This window comes from Cnephaeus nilssonii, assembly GCF_951640355.1.
Source record: "Cnephaeus nilssonii genome assembly, chromosome: 10".
NCBI lineage: Eukaryota > Metazoa > Chordata > Mammalia > Chiroptera > Vespertilionidae > Cnephaeus > Cnephaeus nilssonii.
In genome coordinates this window covers 13,362,108-13,379,643 of record NC_137081.1, presented here as the reverse complement: position 1 = coordinate 13,379,643, position 17,536 = coordinate 13,362,108, and the positions used below count along the sequence as shown (strand labels likewise).

General features: G+C 42.7%; 1 protein-coding gene across 2 annotated transcripts in view; it reads right to left on the bottom strand.

The window, feature by feature from the left end:
- ADAM23 (ADAM metallopeptidase domain 23) overlaps positions 1 to 7,228 on the bottom strand; it is a 153,277-nt gene extending 146,049 nt beyond the window's left edge. For both annotated transcript variants that reach the window (XM_079781845.1, XM_079781846.1), the window contains exons 1-2: positions 6,684 to 7,228; positions 5,357 to 5,574 (exon numbers count right to left, since the gene is read on the bottom strand). In XM_079781845.1, the coding sequence (XP_079637971.1) occupies positions 5,357 to 5,574; positions 6,684 to 6,894 (429 nt within the window). In that variant the 5' untranslated portion in view covers positions 6,895 to 7,228. The remainder of the gene's footprint in view (positions 1 to 5,356; positions 5,575 to 6,683) is intronic.
- Between the last annotated feature and the right edge of the window lie 10,308 nt (positions 7,229 to 17,536).

Here is a 17,536-nt window from a genome sequence, read left to right as displayed (position 1 = left end):
ACTCTGCTCACACCCAAGGTCTGAACATTTAGATGAAGACTTTAGGATTCCCGCCAGAAGGTCCCACTTTGCTTTTACACCTTTTAAAATAGTTACTTCGAATGAAGCCTGAGAAAACCTTAGTAACCTCAGCCCAACCACCTATGAGTAATAGGGGCTGGCCACCTTGCTCTCTGTCTCCTGATGGCTCGGGACCTGGGATGGGACCTGGGAGGGAGGACTGGCCTTCCCCCAGCTCACTGCCTCCCCACCCCATTCCTGCTTTGGGGATCTGTAATACATCTTTGCCTACTTCCTTTGTGTGAGTGTACTAAAACTGAGCCTCCAATCAAAAAGGCCCGTGGGTTTCACTTCCCCAAAGTGGGAGCTCAGAGGCTGAGGGAACCACCTGCCTACCCACTGTGGGTTGCTGTGCCCTCTCTTTCAGTTGGACATGGTCTGCATAGTCTTAATTCAAAACACCAGCTCGGTCTCCCCAGCACAGCAGATAAGTAACAAAAGACTGAGCATAAGCAGGCCAACTAGAGTCAGAAGAGATGGCATTCATCGTCCCCAGATACCCTGTGCTATGCACAGTGTACTTCATCCATCCCTTCTTATGTGGAAGAGAAAAGAATCCTAAGACAGTAGGATCCAGGGTCAATAATTTTTGACTAAAGGAAAGTTTTAGGAAAAGGTGTGAACAGGAGCAGAATATACCACCCCTGTCTCCCTCTATGTAGCAGGAAGAGGAGGCTGACTAAAATTTCTAGAAACTTTTATCAATGGAGAAGGCAGAGACTGAAGTCTGCATAACCACCTTAACCTTGTTTATTGTGCTTTCCCTGTACCCTCCCACAACTGGTTCCCCACCTCCAAGATATTGTCTTTAGCAGGAGATGTTATTTAAGGTGATGGCCTGGGCCATTTTGAAGAGTTACCCAGTTTTCCTGGGCCTCTCCTACGTAACATGCTTTAAATTTCTGTTTGTTGTTCTCCTGTTAATCTGACTTTTAACACAGTGTGTGTCTCGGCCAAGTACCTAGTAGGGTAGAGAAAATATTTATTTTTCCTCCCCCACAGATAAATTAAATTTCTTAGGAACAGACCTCAAAAAAATTATCTCAGATTAAATGAATGAATGAAGGAATCTAAATAGTTTTTCTCTCTTTTTAAATGTATGTTCCATTTTATTCATATATTGCATTAGTGGTTAATAAAATGCTTATGTTTAGTAACCATAAAAATTCTGTTTATGCTCATAAAAGTATCTACAAATGAAGAACATATGCCTTGGTAAAAAAGCAAAACTACATTTTTCCATTTCAGACCCTAATACTTCTACATGGTAAACTGACATCTTAGCTAGTAAGAAAAATTTGTAATAAATCATCAGAAAAAGAAAAGAAACTATGAAGAAACTTGAATTTGAATAAGCACCAAAAACCAGTAACTACTTAGAACTGAGGTGACCACATTCCCCCTCTGCTCTGGACCATCTTGGTTTATGCCTATTGTCCTGGAATAATTATTAAGTGTGCCCTCTTTCACGCTCAAAAAGGGAGTACTTTGGACAAATAAGTCATCTATCAGCCTATCTGGAGATAAAAAGATTCTGATAGAGCCCAGCCAGTATTGCTCAGTGGTTGAGCATCGACCCATGAATCAGGAGGTCAAGGTTCAATTCCCAGACAGGGTACATGTCCAGGTTGTAGGCTCAATCTCCAGTAGGGGGTGTGCAGGAGGCAGCCAAACAATGATTCTCTCTCATCATTGATGTTTCTATCTCTCTCTCCCTCTCTCTGAAATCAATGAAAACACATTCTTTAAAAAAGAAAAAGATTCTGATAGAGTAGGCAGTTAGACAGGCATGAGCAGAGCAGGAAGAGGCCAGATACAAGATGTCACTAGGGCAGAAAGTCCTGGGTACCTAGCAACAGGCAACACTAGAGAAAACAACTATTATCGCCTAGGACCTGACCCTCAGGGTGACGTTTTCTCCCCTAGTGTGATGCTAGTCATCCAGTTTAGACTCCCTTAAAGGAGGAACAAGGGGCCAGAGAACAGCCTCAGACAACTTCCACACAAGTCCTCGCATGACCACTCCCTTAAGCATTAAGCATTAGGACAATGAGGTTCTAATCAGCATCAAATAATCTTAGGAACAAAACCTTGGGTCTATGGACCACAGAGACAGAGTTTTGGTCAAACTAGAGATAATATCTAGGCCTCAATTGTGTTTTAGCTCCAAGCCCAGAAGAACAGCAAAACCAGACCAAGCAACACCATGGCTGGCTGGCATCAGGACCAGATGCAATGACTAATAACCCTCTACCCTAGTGTCCACTAATCAGTAGGACACACAATTGGAAAGCTAATAAACATGCTATTGAGATCCTCCGGAGACCTCACCTAAAATTTTCGCATTTGAAAAATAAATAAAAATCCTTAAGATGAAGGGCACAGGGAGTGCTTGTGCAGTCTCAGTCTCTCTCTCTCTCTCTCTCTCTCTCTCTCTCTCTCTCTCTCTCTCTCTCTCTCTCCCCCTCTCGCTCTCTCTCGTCTGCACTTTCTTTCTCAGGCAGGTACCTTTGCTTTCTTTCTACCAAGTTCTAAGGGCCCTTCTTTTGCCTCTGTAACTTGTTTCCTAAGTCCATACAGCCCAACTGGCTCACTTCTTCAACCTCCGTGACTTTCTAAATAAACTTTATCTTGCATCAGAGTTCTTTGCTCTGAATTCTTTCTTCGCCTAACTCAAGAACCGAGGTTTAACTCTAATATTTGCCATTAACAATTCCACAAGGAAAACAGTAAGGTTTTCAAAAGCACTGGTATTACAGAGGTGTTTTGTACCATCTGCTCTTGAACTCGCCAATTTTGAAAGAGTTAAACATTTTAACTTTCACAGCTGCAAAGTAATAAGGCCTGATCAACACTGAATATTTATGAAATAAATACAGAGCTCTGCCTTGCAACCTATATCTAGGACATTACCTCTCCACGTCTACCCCCAAACTATGAGAATCCAGGAGAATAGCACAATGATTCAGCATTTCTCAGACATTCCTTAAAATGTGCTTGAGTGCAATGAAATCAGGGAAGAAAAAAAGGTACATGCTACAGAGATATTAAAATCAAAACTTATAAAATAAAAAATGGAGAAATTCTGTACTTCTCTTACTGAAGTATTTGTAAAGCAGCGAAACTAACAAGTTCTATCATCACTATTATTAGGCAAGTCATCAAGATACAAGCAGAAAGCATTGGAAACTCTTTTTGTCAACTAATTCAAGAGATGCTTAAAAACAGAAGTAAAAGTAAAGTCACAGAACACAAAGGGGAATTTCAGGGACTGTGCCATTTAAGAAGAACAGTTTATAACTGTATAGGAGCACTTTTTAGAATGTTGCTTATCTCATTTTTGTGTCTCCTGAAAACCATACTATGTCTTATTCCTCCTGGTACCGTTTACCTCTTATCTCTGAATCTACAACATAGTACTTTGCACATAGAAACATGCAACAAATGTTTATTGAATTAAACTAATTTTAAAAAAAAAAGAAGAAAAGTGCTTTCAAATATAATTTCTCTGTAAACATCTTTTTAAGATAAAAGAAGCCCAACTATCCTGGGGGATGAAAGTGGAGAGGTAGAATCATTCCAACAACAAGTATGAGTTGCATAGTGAAAAACCTATTCTTCAACATAAGTGGTGGGTGGAGTTATAACAAACCTATTATCATAGAAATTCAGACATATTGTAGTCAAACCATGTACTACCAACAAAGCAACCACACAAGGTTAGACTATAAGACAGGCATCACTCATAACCTCCAACACCTGAGTTACAAAGAAGTTCCCCTGAGATTTCTTTCAAGTCTCAGCTCAGGAGGGCTTGGGCATTCTTTAAATTAGCCCTTGAGGCAGTTTTTATTACTTCCTCCGATATCTTATGCAAAGACACTGGAGTTTGAGAACTGGCCACTTAACCATGGAAGGTCTCTTTAATTAGGAAAGCCATGAAAAGGGCCTCAAGGCATTCATGGAGACAGCGCTGGACTCTTCTACTGTAAAGACACCACTCCTAGAAACAAGACAAATGGGTAGACGTGATCCAGGAATCAACCCTTTCCGTGACATAGGAGCTGATGGGAAGAGGACTGCAAGATCAGAGACCCATTCCTCTCAGCCGAGGTGGGTAGCAGCGACTTCATAATCTTGTGAAACAAAATTAACTTCTCCAATAATAACCAGTACGAAGGAAGCATTTTCTCAGGAACCTGGCTTGTAAAACTTAAATATTCAGGCCTTCTGAATTTTTATATGAGCTGTTTTACAATCTTGGGACAGTTCCCTTCAAAGCCTGACATTTCTAACTCCCCATTTGATAAACAGTTACCATTTACCTCTATGTTAGAAAACTAATAAAAACAATAATGTAAACCATAGATACTTTTCTAAAGTTCTGGGTGTTGAGACAGTTACTGTTCTTCTCAACTAAACGGAGATAATCCAAAGGAAAATATTTGACATACAGACTCAATTTTCTGCTCCTGATAATGAGCAGAGGCACGGATAACCCAATGTGTTCATCTGCTGGGGTCCAAAACACTATGAACTCAAATAAAGAATAGTAAGCAAGGGGAAAAGTCCCTTAAAGTCTTTGGATGTCAGCACCTCCACCTTCCCCACCTTCAGGGCTACTCTCTGAACCAACCTGAAAGACAGTAAAGCGACCACTTACAGGGAATTCAGGTAAAGTCTGAAGGATTATATTGACCGAAACCGGTTGCTATGGTGTATAAATGGTTTTATAGTCACCATAGTCTTTTTAAATGTCAATTTCTTTACCTACTGAAAATATAAGACAAAGTATTTTTTTCCTATTGATTCATTAAAGAGAGATAGAGAGAAGTTGCTTAAATTTAAATATTCAACTTCTATGTTAATCTGCAGCCAAACAGCCTCTTCTTAGAATCGTCTGTGTCCAGACTGTTAAGCAATTGTCATCATGGGAGGGAGCATGCTGCACCCTTACATGAAGCCTCACAGATATAAGTCAGGATCATAAACATAGTCACTTTACTATTGTTCAGTGTCCAATGCACCTGAAAGATACAGGGACCACATGTCAGCTGCTACATGTATGAGGCCACTGAGAAAATTCCAACTCCAGTTTAGAGCCAGAGAAGAGAAAGAGCAATCCTCTTCCAGGACAGCCCAGGTTAAGTCCCTCCAGTTTCTGCCCTATCGTGATATTCATTGATTGCCTAATAAAACGCTTCAGTAAAATGTGTGAAATCAGATTCTGGCGGAACATCAAATCAAAAGTAACTCTTTGTGGCAGCCACTTTTGCATACCCAGCGCCCTGCCTACCTTGTTATGTTTTTGCTGGTGCCTTGCCTTTGTGTCGAGAACATGGTAAGGGCTTTCGGAGTCTTGGTTGATGTAGTAGACCAGTCTTGAAGGCAGTGTGATTTCTTTCTGCATGACATTGCTGTGACTGGTGTTACTGCTGCTGTTCTGTGGCAATGTGTTGTCTTCATCTGCCAGGACTCCCCATTTTTTTCCTGCAGTTTCATTCCAAAGTGGAGCTGGTTGGGGAGAAGGGGGCAGGAGGCACAAACATACACAAACACACACATATATATATATCCTATAAATTCATAAATACCACAGTGCACTTTTCCATTAATGGCAACAACAAGGTTTCCTATCGATAAGCAGGTGAGAAGTGGACACACAGGAAAGCAAGTTATGGCAACAGTGAAGTGGCCTGGATAAGTTTAACAACCAGTAAGGCTTCTACGTTAATGTACTGTTTGTTTTGATTTATGTTTTGTATGGATATTTCTAACCAGTCTCAAATCTAGACTTCTAAGTATGGGGTCGGGGGTGGAGGGGCTGTGACCCTTCTCTGAGTCCACAGAAGCTCAAAGGGACTCTCTGACTAGGAGTTTCCCATCTAAGAGCTAAGAATGCTCCTACGTTAACTCTAGTGCTGAATTCACTGGAACTGATCATTTAACAAAAAGGACAATTCCCTTTTCTTCTAACTTTGAGATGAGCAAAACTCCTTTGCCATAGAGGGATGCAGATGCTGGCAGCTCTCCAATTCCTTTTTATGATCCTGCCAAGGACATCTTTCTGCTTTCACTGATTTTCGATTGTATTGAACATTATATTATCTGAATTGTTCATGATAATGACAAGCATTTTGAGAAATTACAAACCAAAGGTTTATATCTCCAAAGTTTCTCTTCCCCACTTTTAGTCCAACAGCAGGGGATAAACCCAGAAGGGAATTTGAGGAAACAACACATTCCCACTATTACCAGGACACCCTTCCGCATTCCCAGGCAGGCTCCACCACCCAAGAAGCAACTTGCTCCCTCGTTGCATTCCCCATCCACCGGGCTCCCCTCAGCCAAGTTGCACAGAGGGGCCCAGCACCCACTCGATGCCTTCCAGTGGGACCGACAGTAATCAGAATGGGTTTTTAGTGAATGCAACGCAAACGAACTTCCAAAAGTGAAGTGGAATAAGTGGGGTCTGAGGATGAGAAAGGGAGAGAGGCGGGCAGGGAGGTGCGGAAAGGCCGAGCTGGGGACGTGTCTGGAGCGCACGGACCCGCGCGTCCTTTCTTTTCCTTTGCAGGGCCCCGCAGGCAAGGCAATGCAAAGGGCACCAGGGCCATACCCACCGCTGGGTGCAGCAGCCCCCCAGGCTCGGGGCCAGGACGAGGCGGCGAGAGGAGGCAGCAGGAGAAGGACGAGCAGGCGGCAGGGAGGCGCGCGGGCCAGGGCGCGGGCAGGCGCCGGGCCGGCGGGGCCGCCGCGGGGGTCGCTGGAGGCTCGCGGGAAGCTGCAGCCCGCGAGGGGCGGCCGCCGGGAGCTGCTGCCGGGCGGGTTCATGGCTCATAGCTCCGGGGCGCCGCTCGATATGACCGGGGAGAGCGCCGGGCTAGGCTGCGGGGAGGCTGCGGGCGGAGCCGGTCACGCCGGCTCAGCGCGCATAGTGCGGCCGCGGGCAGGGGTCAAGGCTCGGGGCTCGGGGACTAGGGACTAGGCGGTGCCCCCTGCCCTGCTCGTGTCTCAGGCCCTCCCCGAGCAGCTGCTGAAGAGTCTGGGGGGGGGGGCGGGTCCCAGTGGCTCCGCCAACTTGGAACCTCCCCAGATGCTCCTCCCTCCCTGCGGCGGGCGCGGCCGCTTCGGCGACTGCGGGGGCTGCTGCTGGGGCTGAGGATGCGGAGCCGGCGCGGGAGCGAGCGGCGGGCGCGCGGGGCGGGCCTGCTCCCTGCCCTCGGGAGCGCGCCGAGCGCGAGCGCGGCTTCGGGTCCTGATGCTGGTGCTGATGCGGTGCCTGGCACGGGACGCACTGCGCATGCTTTGTTGTGAGGGGAGAGGAAGAGGGAAAGAAAAAAGCAGCGGAGTGATGCAGCAACCCCGGCAGCCTCCGAGGTGACAGCGGCACCTCGAGAGGTGGGGGGAGGGGGAGTCGTCAGCCGGGGATTAGCCAGAAGGAGAGAATGAGGCTTCCAGGCCAGGGACGAGGATGCTCTGCAGAGAAATCGACCTGCCTTCTCCGCCACCCCGTACCGCTCTAGTCCAGCTCCCTCCCCCAGGAATAAACTAAGACCAAGCATTTCTTTCTTAATCCTGCCTTCATTTCCTTCCTGCAAATAACTATAAGGGATGGCAGCGGGGGCGCGCCGCGGGGGGGAACCAGGGCTGGGAAGCACGTTCACGCGTGGCAGGCTGGTGGCTACCGACGCTGGGCGGCCTCCCCCAGCGAGCCAGACCCCCTCGCAGGGAGCCCTGGCGCAGCGGGGGGATCGCTCCGCCCAGGCCTCTGTTCCCGGGCCTGTGCCTGGGGGCTCCGCGGGGAAACAGAAGCTAAAGATGTTTGCTCAAAAGTTCACAAAGTATGACTGGGCGTACTCGTAAGGGATTTAGGCATTTCTGGCGGTGGGGGAAGAAAAAAGGGATTTAGAGACCGAGTGTGCGGCACCTGGCTTAGGAAATGCATCGTGGGGTGTTGTTTTTTTTCACCATGTGGCATGCATCTCCAATTCTGAGACCCAATCCTGGTAAATCCAGAGTCCCTGGTTTAGGTGGGTTAGCAGCCTTAACTAAATCTGATGGTTTTCAATGAGGGGCTGTGGCATATTTCTGCCTCTAGGCTCCACAATGCAAACATACATTTATTCACCCTTCCAATGACAGTCTGAGTAATAGCAATGTTGTCTTACTCCATTATTGGTATTTAAAATGGAGATAATAGCACCTACTTTTGGGGAAATCAAGAATTCCACTGGCATAAAGCACTGTAGCAATGCAGCAAAGGACAAGACTTGGTGTTGTTAGCCATTTTCTCCACCCTGATTTAACAAAGAGGGAGAGGGAGAGGGAAAAGAGGGGAGGGAGAGAGAAATGCACACAGACGGGGATCAGAGATCACAGCTGTTAGGGAGCTGAACACTAATATGAGTTCTTCCTCTCTATATCAGAGCTAGGATATTAATTTATTACACATTTATTATTCATAAAAACCTGTGACGGATGCTGCCTCCCCCAAATGAAGGCAGCAACATTTTCCTTCTGGCTCAATATTGTTTCCCTGGAACCAAGCGTGGTGTTTGTAGCACGAAGAAGGGTGTCAGAAAATATGTCATGAATGAATGAACACCCCCACCTCCCTGTAGTTCCTACTAGTAGGTCAGTGTGCTTGGGGGTGGCAAGTGTGTCCTGGCTGGGTGTTCCCAGTTTATATTTGACATCGTGATATAATATTGAAGAGGGACTTGGGAGAAGGGAAGTGAATAAGAAATGAGAAGGGAGAAGGAAATGAAAGGCAAAAGATGCCCAGAGACAAAGTTACTTGAAAGGCATCTGTTGCAATTGAGTGGCAACATCTCAAAGCCTATTCCAAAAATGAAAGCTATGAGTCAGCCTGAACCAACTGACCACCCACCAGTTAAAAGCTACATTTCCATGTGGGCGTGTTTACAAAGAAGGATGTTGTCTTCTGCGCTATAATAAAAAGGCTGCATTTATTTACAGAATTTTAATGATTATAGGCAGGCCTGAGGGCAAGATGATGTGTCAGTAAATGAGCTAGTCAGTCAGAAAAGGAGCAATCACTCAGAAAACTTTACCGTAAGTTTAGTCCTTAAACCATATATTTAGCGGGAGGTTAAAAACAGAATTAAATATTCTTTAAGTGACATATTCATCAGATTATTCTCATTAAGTCGTTTAGAAGGGACTTACCATTGGATCAATACTGCTTACAAAAATGCCTCAGTTGGCCTAGTGAAGGAAACCACCCAGAAATCCTCTCTCTGCTATAATCTGTCGCAGGGCACAGAACTGGACCCGCTTTGAAACCAGCAAGAAAACTGGGCCTAGACAAGAGCAATTGAAGGGTAAGGGTAGGAACATTACATTTGGAAGGCACCTGCCTCAACAGAGCTGAGATTCTGGGCGAGAAGGTAGAGAAAGGGATACAGAAGAGGGGCCCTAAAGTGGGAAAGCCGGCGAAAAATTAGGGCACTGTAGCACGGCAGATTCCCAAGAGCAATTAGAACGCAATCATTACTTGGCCAGAAAGCCAAGGTCAACCAAGGTGTGCAGCAAAGCGGTGGCTGGCCATGGTGCCGGGGAGCCGCCTGGGAGAGTGAGAGCAACAGCACCCACAGGGGCCAAGGGTGGCAGCTCTGATTCAAGAGCAGCTACAGCAGAGTGGCTGGGGGCAGAGAATTCTATTTCGGAGCCAGCTATCCGAGGCTTCTCATTCTCTTTTAAGAAGGGCTGTGAAGACTGATATTACAAGTGGAAATTAATCCCTCCGAGGAAAGAAGACAATGTACTCCTTCTTGGTGAAAGTAAAAATTGAGTGAGCTCTATTATTGGTACTTTCCACGTGGTTCAGGGGTCAGCAGCCGTTTTCTATAAAGGGCCAGATAATAAATATTTTAGGCCTTGTGTGCCCTGTGGTCTCTAACACATAAATTCTTTGGTTCTTTTTTTTTTTTTTTTAACAACCCTTGGGGAAAAAAAGTAAAAATCGGGCCCTCATTTGTAAACCTACCATTTTAACTACATATATATAAATGTAACTATATGTGTATGTGTGTGTGTGTGTGTGTGTGTGTGTGTGTAGATATATATTTAAAATCTTTCCTCAACTGCATTATCTCCTATAAGCAGAAAAGTATGTGCAACAGTCTGCATGTCTAATTCCAAAAGAGCTAGTTCTTCACTGAAATTTAACTTCATGAATAAGTAGTAGTTGCTTAATTCTTGATAGATGTTCATCACTTCAAGGGACTCCTAAGGAAAGAAGCATTTCTTCTCTTAGAGGTAATTCCCAGACTTTGACAATGGAAATGTCAGAAATCATTTGCAAAAAAAAAAAAAAAAAAAAAATGCAGATACTGGAGAGATCCCAGAGTGGTTTTTTCTTTTTCTTTTGCCAAGATGTATTTTCCGGTGAGCACGGAGATGCTGAATGGATGCAAATCCTTGCAGTGACAATCCTTCTTGGTGCTTGTCACCATCAGTCATCGGCCTGGATTCCTCACACTCAAGTCCTGAAGAGCAGCCTCGTAGCAGCAAGTACACTCCCCAGACACAGAGATGTCTCAGGCAAGCTTTGAGTTCATGAAAAACACGTCTACAAGTCTGTGTTAAATGCACCTCTGCTCATCCTGAAGGATAGACCACAGTGGGCCAATTTCAGAAGTCAAGGTGTGACTTATTCCAACTCTACTGGGAAAATAACAAGTATCTATTATCTAAACTGCAATGGTCACAGATATTCCTAGTAGAATAGTTGAACAGATAAAAGTGTACCAAAGAGTCCAAGCATGAAAATATCCGAAGAAAGATAACCACTGGAGAAACCTAAAATTAATTTATCTCAAAATATTTTTTATTTTTCAATTACAGTTGACATTCAATACTATATGTGTATAGCATAGTGATTAGACATTTATATAATTTATGAAGTCATCTCCCATATAAGTCTGACACTGTACATAGTTATCACAATATTATTGACTATATTCCCTCTGCTGTACTTTATATCCCCACGACTATTTTGTAACTGCCAATTTGTACTTTTTAATCCCTCCACCTTTTCACCCAGCCCCCAACCTCCCTCCCATCTGGCAACTATCAGATTGTTCTCTGTATCTATGAGTTTGTTTCTGTTTTGATTGCTCATTTATTTTATACATTCCACATATAAGTGAAACCATATGACCCACCAATCTCACTTCTGAATATTTATCCAAGGAAATCCAAAACACTACTTTGAAAAGATGTATGTATCTCTGTGTTTATTGCATCATTATTTACAATAGCCAAGATATGGAAACAACCTAAGTGTCCATCGGTAGATGATTGGATAAAGAATATGAGTTACATATATACAATGGAATATTACTCAGCCACAAGAAAGAATAAAATCTTACTATTTGTGACCAGTGGATGGACCTAGAGGTTATTATACTAAGTGAGATAAGTCAGATAAAAAAAAAAAAGATAAATTAAGTTCTTAAAAGATACTACGTTAAATGAAGGTTAATTAGGAATTCTTGATGGAATAAGATAAATTTGAGAAATAGTTGATTTTTCCCCCACTACATAAACATTAGGAGAGTTTATCCCACAGTTTGATGCGTTTACAAGCTGTGGCACAAAGGGATAAACAGGTATGTCAGGATGATTTGTGGTGATGATACATGCTACGAAAAAACTTGAAGGACTGTGTTTATTAGGAATAATCACTGAGTCAACATGTAATTATTAAGCCCTCACTGGGTCACAGAGCAGCACTGGGAGTCTCTGCAGAAGTAAATTGCCATGTACAGCAAGTGAATTTTATCTGAAAAGGTTAGAACTCCAGCAACAGAATTAATACACTAATGCTAATCCCTGCCATTTGCATGATAACAATAGCTAAGCCCTTTAGTAATGCTTACTTTAATAATTACTGTGCATTTACATATTGTAAAGTACTTTTATCTGTTTTCTTTTATTTGATCCTCAACTCAGTGACACAGAGAGGGCAGTTATTACTATTCTTTTTAGGAGCTCCATCTGGGATACAAGGACACTAAAGCTCACTGGTTTTGGAACATTCCTGGCTGTACATTATTGATTTCAGAGAGGAAGAGAGAAGGAGAGAAAGAGAGAAACATCAATGATGAGAGAGAACCATTGATTGGCTGCCTTCTGCATGCCCCACACTGGGGATCAGAGCCCGAAACCTGGGCATGTGCCCTGACTGGAATCGAACCGTGACCTCTGGTTTATAGGTCAACACTCAACCACTGAGCCACACTGGCTGGGCAAACATGAGTGTTTTTAAAATCCTCCAGATTAATTGAAAAGTGTGGCCAAGGGTTAAGATACATTGGGTAAAGAGATTTCTCAAGATCACACAGCTTGGGAAACCAGAATATGAATTAGGACCCTAAATTTGAGTCCTAAGGTTTTCTTCTCATTTCTGTTCTTATAACAAGTCAACCTTGAACTAGGAAAGAATTAAAAATTAGTTTAGTATAATTGCTTCAGGATCTTAGAAAATACAGAATTAGAAAACATTTGAGTTCTTTTAGATCATCTGAGTTGAAAAGCATTGTTGTACAATTACAGAAACAAAGCTGCAGAGTTTAAGCTTGTTGCTCAAGGTCACACTAATCTCTGACAGAACTGGGACTGGATTCAGGTTTCTTTTTTCTAGCTTTCTAGCACTTCCCATTGTGCTTTGTATGTGGTTTGTTAAAAACAAATTTTGACTTGCAAAAATTCTGGTCAGTCTACAGCTCCATTTCTGGTCTCACATATGACACTGATTTGTAGAGATAAAGAAGGTTATAGCTATAAGGTCTGTGTCCCAACATCACTGGTTCTTTTAAGCCCAGTTCTATAGTTTGACAGCATGAAACAGTCTCACACTGCAGCATACACCTAATCTACACTAATAAAAGAGAAATATGCAAATTGACTATACCTCCATGACACCCACCAGCCAATCAGTAGTGAGTATGCAAATTAACCCAACAAAGATTGTGGGTTAATTTGCATATGCAGGCACGGAGCAGCCGTGGCAGGACGCCTGTTATGAGGGGGAGGGTAGGGGGCAGAGGGAGCTACAGGAGCGGCGCTCCGGCTGGAGCAAAGACTGAAGGCTCTGGCCGGAGCGAAGGCGGAAGCCAGCAGCCGGAGCGAAGGCCTGGGTCCTGGGTGCTGGAGGAAAACTGGTGCCAGCAGCCAGGGAAAGGAAGGCCTATTCTTGCACAAATCTTCGTGCAACGGGTCTCTAGTATGAAAGAGAAGTACTGTCAGAGACATCCCACACATCTTTAGAGGAAATCCATCCAAATGCAATATCTGTTGTTCTATTTTCCTTGTCTTTTGTGTCTCAAATATTTCCAAGGTACATGCGATGAGTTTCTTGTATTACCCTCAGTATCTCTTAAGAATTCAACAACTACAGCTTCTTAAATCCCTAATACTTATTTAGGTAGTGCCAAATTTGGTGAGAAACAAAAAAAGAAAATAGGAAATAACAAAAACAAAATTAATAGCAATAATGACAAAGAAGAGGAAGAAGAGAAATTATTTATGTAGCATCTACTATGTACCAGATATTGTGTTAAGCACTTTTTCATGCAACTCTATGAAAGTAATAATTCTATTATTACCCCCATTTTGACTGATGAGGGAACTGAGGCTTGGAGAAGTTAAATAACTTGTCTAAGGTCACATGACTACTATGAAGCAGGGCTGGGCCAGGAACCATGTTTGCCTAACTCCAAAGCATAAACTCCCAACCACAACATAATGACTCACAAACACCACTAATACTAAAATTCACCAAAAAAATACTGCAAGTTAATCCTCTGCCCATTCCATACTTAATCAGCAATTAACTTTTTTTATAACTAGATTTAAAAGACACTGATGTCATATAATCTATTTGACCACTGTCCCCAAACGAATCACCAGACAGTCTCTTCAAAAAAACCTATAATTTTTTTGTATCATGACACTTGGTTATAAATACAATTTTAAATTTTGTTTTTGTCTGTTTGAAACCACTGACATACTGAGCCATACACAGGACTGTTCTGAATTATGTTTTCAACTTCTCATTAGAGATATTATGCAATTATTTTATAATTCCAAAACAAAACCTGATTATGATGCGGACATTTGTTACTTTAAATTGAAGTACTACTCCACAAAAGAAGGCCTCACTTACCAGATAATTTAATTTTTTCTAAGTTTTACATTAACCAACATAGCCACCCATTAAATTTTGTTTCATTATCATATTATAATTAGCAACATTTATTAATCTAAGCCTCAAATTATAATATTAGCTTTTGCCAACACATTAACATGTTCAGATTTCTAAGGATATAACTATGAAAGCTTAAACCCTGATCAGCTGTCATTAACTATTTTTATTCTGTTGTCCTAAGGCAAAAAGAACCGCTAACATTTTTATAGCTCCTTAGATCATATGACGCGCATTTGCACACCTTTCATCATTACTATACATATCCAAGCACGTAAATTAAAACTGAACTCGCTATATTATTTATGTTTGATTGTCTTGGGACTAGACTATTCATGTCATGGATATAGACATGGCTTAGAGATAAAAAACAAATAATAGAGACAGATGATCACTTCTTCAGAAGGAAAAGATAAACTCTAGGATTTTCTAGAGTCCAGTTCTAAGAAGTTTTATTTGCTATTCTGATAAATTACTAGAGGGATACATTGCATGTTGAAATGCCCTGTCTTGCAGGAAACATTAAGTTCTTGAATGTAACAAAATGTTTGGGTGAACTAAGATAAACAATAAACAAATTCTCTGGGGCTGTGTGACATGGCCTGAAAACTGATAAAATAATTTCAATATCAAAAGTAAGTTTTGGCAAAAGTAACCTAAACTATTTATATATCAAAATAGCTATACATCCCACCACCTTCAAACATCGCTGTACACATAGATTATTACCCAAATTACAGCTGGCAATAACACACACACACACACAATCCTTCAACACCCATATGAGAAACAGACTATTGAGTTGATTGTTACTTGAATGAAACAACTTGATCTAAAAATGCCAACAAAACAATATAGATGACCAATAGAAAATGTTATAAAAATTATACCAAATTATGGGCTTCAAGCCCTAAAAAGGAATTGGACATGGTCCAGGAAAAAGCATTTTATTTTATTTCTTATTATTATTTTTTCATATTCACCCGAGGATACTTTTCCATTGATTTTTAGAGAGAGTGAAAGACAGAAAGAAACATCAATGTGAGAGAAGCACATTGATTGTGTTGCCTCCTGCACGAGCCCCCAGCAGGGCCCAAACCCAGGACCCTTCAGTCCGCAGACCGACGCTGTAGCCACTGAGCCAAACCAGCTGCGTCCAGGAAAAAGCATTTTAAATGACCAAGCTGCTGCCTAAAAGCTCAAGAACCATACCATTTGGTAAAGTAAAGAATGAAAGAGAATATTTTCTAAGACTTTAAAATCATAGACAGTGTAGATAAAGTGAACATAACCATCCAAATTCTAAAATATTTTAATGAAGAGGTAGCATCTGAAGTTTGAGAGATAAATTTTGGGCAGATAACAAGTAATACCACATATCCTGTTAAACTTATTAGTTGTAGACTGCTCTTGGGGAACCTTCAGATATCGCCCCACTTTTGAAAACATTCTGAGAAGCAGGTTTTCGTGACTATGCCTGTACTTCATGGTCTTGCTCCCCCATTTACTCCACAAACCCAGCCACAGCTTGTTCATTTAGAATCAGGAACCTGACTCCAGATGGACCACTCACAGCGTCCCACCTTCCAGGCACACTTGATTGGCTCAGTGTGGTCAAGCAAGTTTTTGCTTGAGCCTTTTTCTAAAGTAAGATAATTTTTTAGAGAGGTTTAGGTTCACATCAAAATTGAGGAGAACAGGAGAAACCAAGATGGCGGCATAAGGTATACATCTGTACGTGCTGCCTCTCACAACCACACCAAAACTACAACTAAAAGACAAAACGACTATCACCCAGAACCACGGGAAAGTTGGCTGAGTAGAAGTTCTACAACTAGAAGGAAAGAAAAAAGCGCATTGAGACCGAGTAGGATGTGCAGAGGCGTAGAAAGCAGAGGTACGGAGGCGCGCGAATTGGGCTGGCAACTGAGTGCGCTGTTTTTTTCAATTGGGAGGGAGTTACAAGCTCCCGACTGCTCTGAACTCCAGTTTCCGGAAAGACTCTGGGGACCCAGACTCCTACAGGAAGAAACTGGATTGTCTGGCATCAGGTCAGAAAGTGAGGGTGGCTTTCTCTCAGAGGTGCTCGCAGGAATCATTGTTTACTGCACTGGGACGCGGGGACACGGAGACACAGAGAAGGCTGACTGGCAGTCACTGCTGTTTGCTACACTCTGGTGATTCCCTGAGACCCCACCCCACCCAGTTTACAAACCCACCCAAGCTGTGTGCAGTGGCTTTTGCATATGAATGGCCTGTCCTATCGCAGTTTAACCTAACAAACTGCAGCTGGGTCAGAGAGCTCCAAAACTTCTAAACCCCAAACAAAGAGGAGAAATCTGCAGATCTCGCTATAATGCCTGCTGGGTGGCCTCAGGCAGTAGCTGACTTGTACCTCCTTGGAGATCCAGGAGCCAGTATACCTAGTGGTCAGTGTGAGACGATACCAGATTTCAATTCCTCACATCCATAAGTGACACACTCAAGAGGCAGACTCAGTGAGCACCAAAGCCCCACTGAAGCAAGTCCTGCCCCATAAGGGTGTTTCTAGCACAACAGTTATTCCATTATAGACACAGCGGGTCCTCACAGCCAATTGGCCTGGAGGTCAATTCCTCCCAGTGATACCAAAAGCAATCAAGGCTTAACTACAAAACTGTGCACTCAGCCCACAAAGGGGTGCATCAAGAGTGTCCACCAAGAGTGCACCAGGAGTGATTGGGGAGGCTGAGCCACTGGGCCCTATAGGTCACCTACCACACAAAGCCACTCCATCAACACAGGGAAGCAGCCAAAATGTGGAGACAAAGAAACATGTCATGAATGAAAGAAATGGAGGAAAGCAAACTATTGGATATAGAGTTCAAAACCACAGTTATAAGATTATTCAAGAATCTTCTAGAAACCTCTGAGGAACTTATGAGACCTTCAAGGATCTTAATGAGAATGCCAAAAAAATGGAAAAGGACCAGTCAGAAATTAAGCATACACTGTCTGAAATAAAGAATAATATACAGAAATTCAACAGTAGACTAGAGGACTCCGAGAATCAAGTCAAAGATTTGAAATATGAAGAAGCAATAAACATCCAACCAGAAAAACAAAAAGAAAAAAGAATCCAAAAATATGAAGATAGTGTAAGGAGCCTCTGGGACAACTTTAAGCATACCAACATCCGAATTATGGGGGTGCCAGAAAAAGAGAGCAAATATTGAAAACCTATTAGAAGAAATAATGACA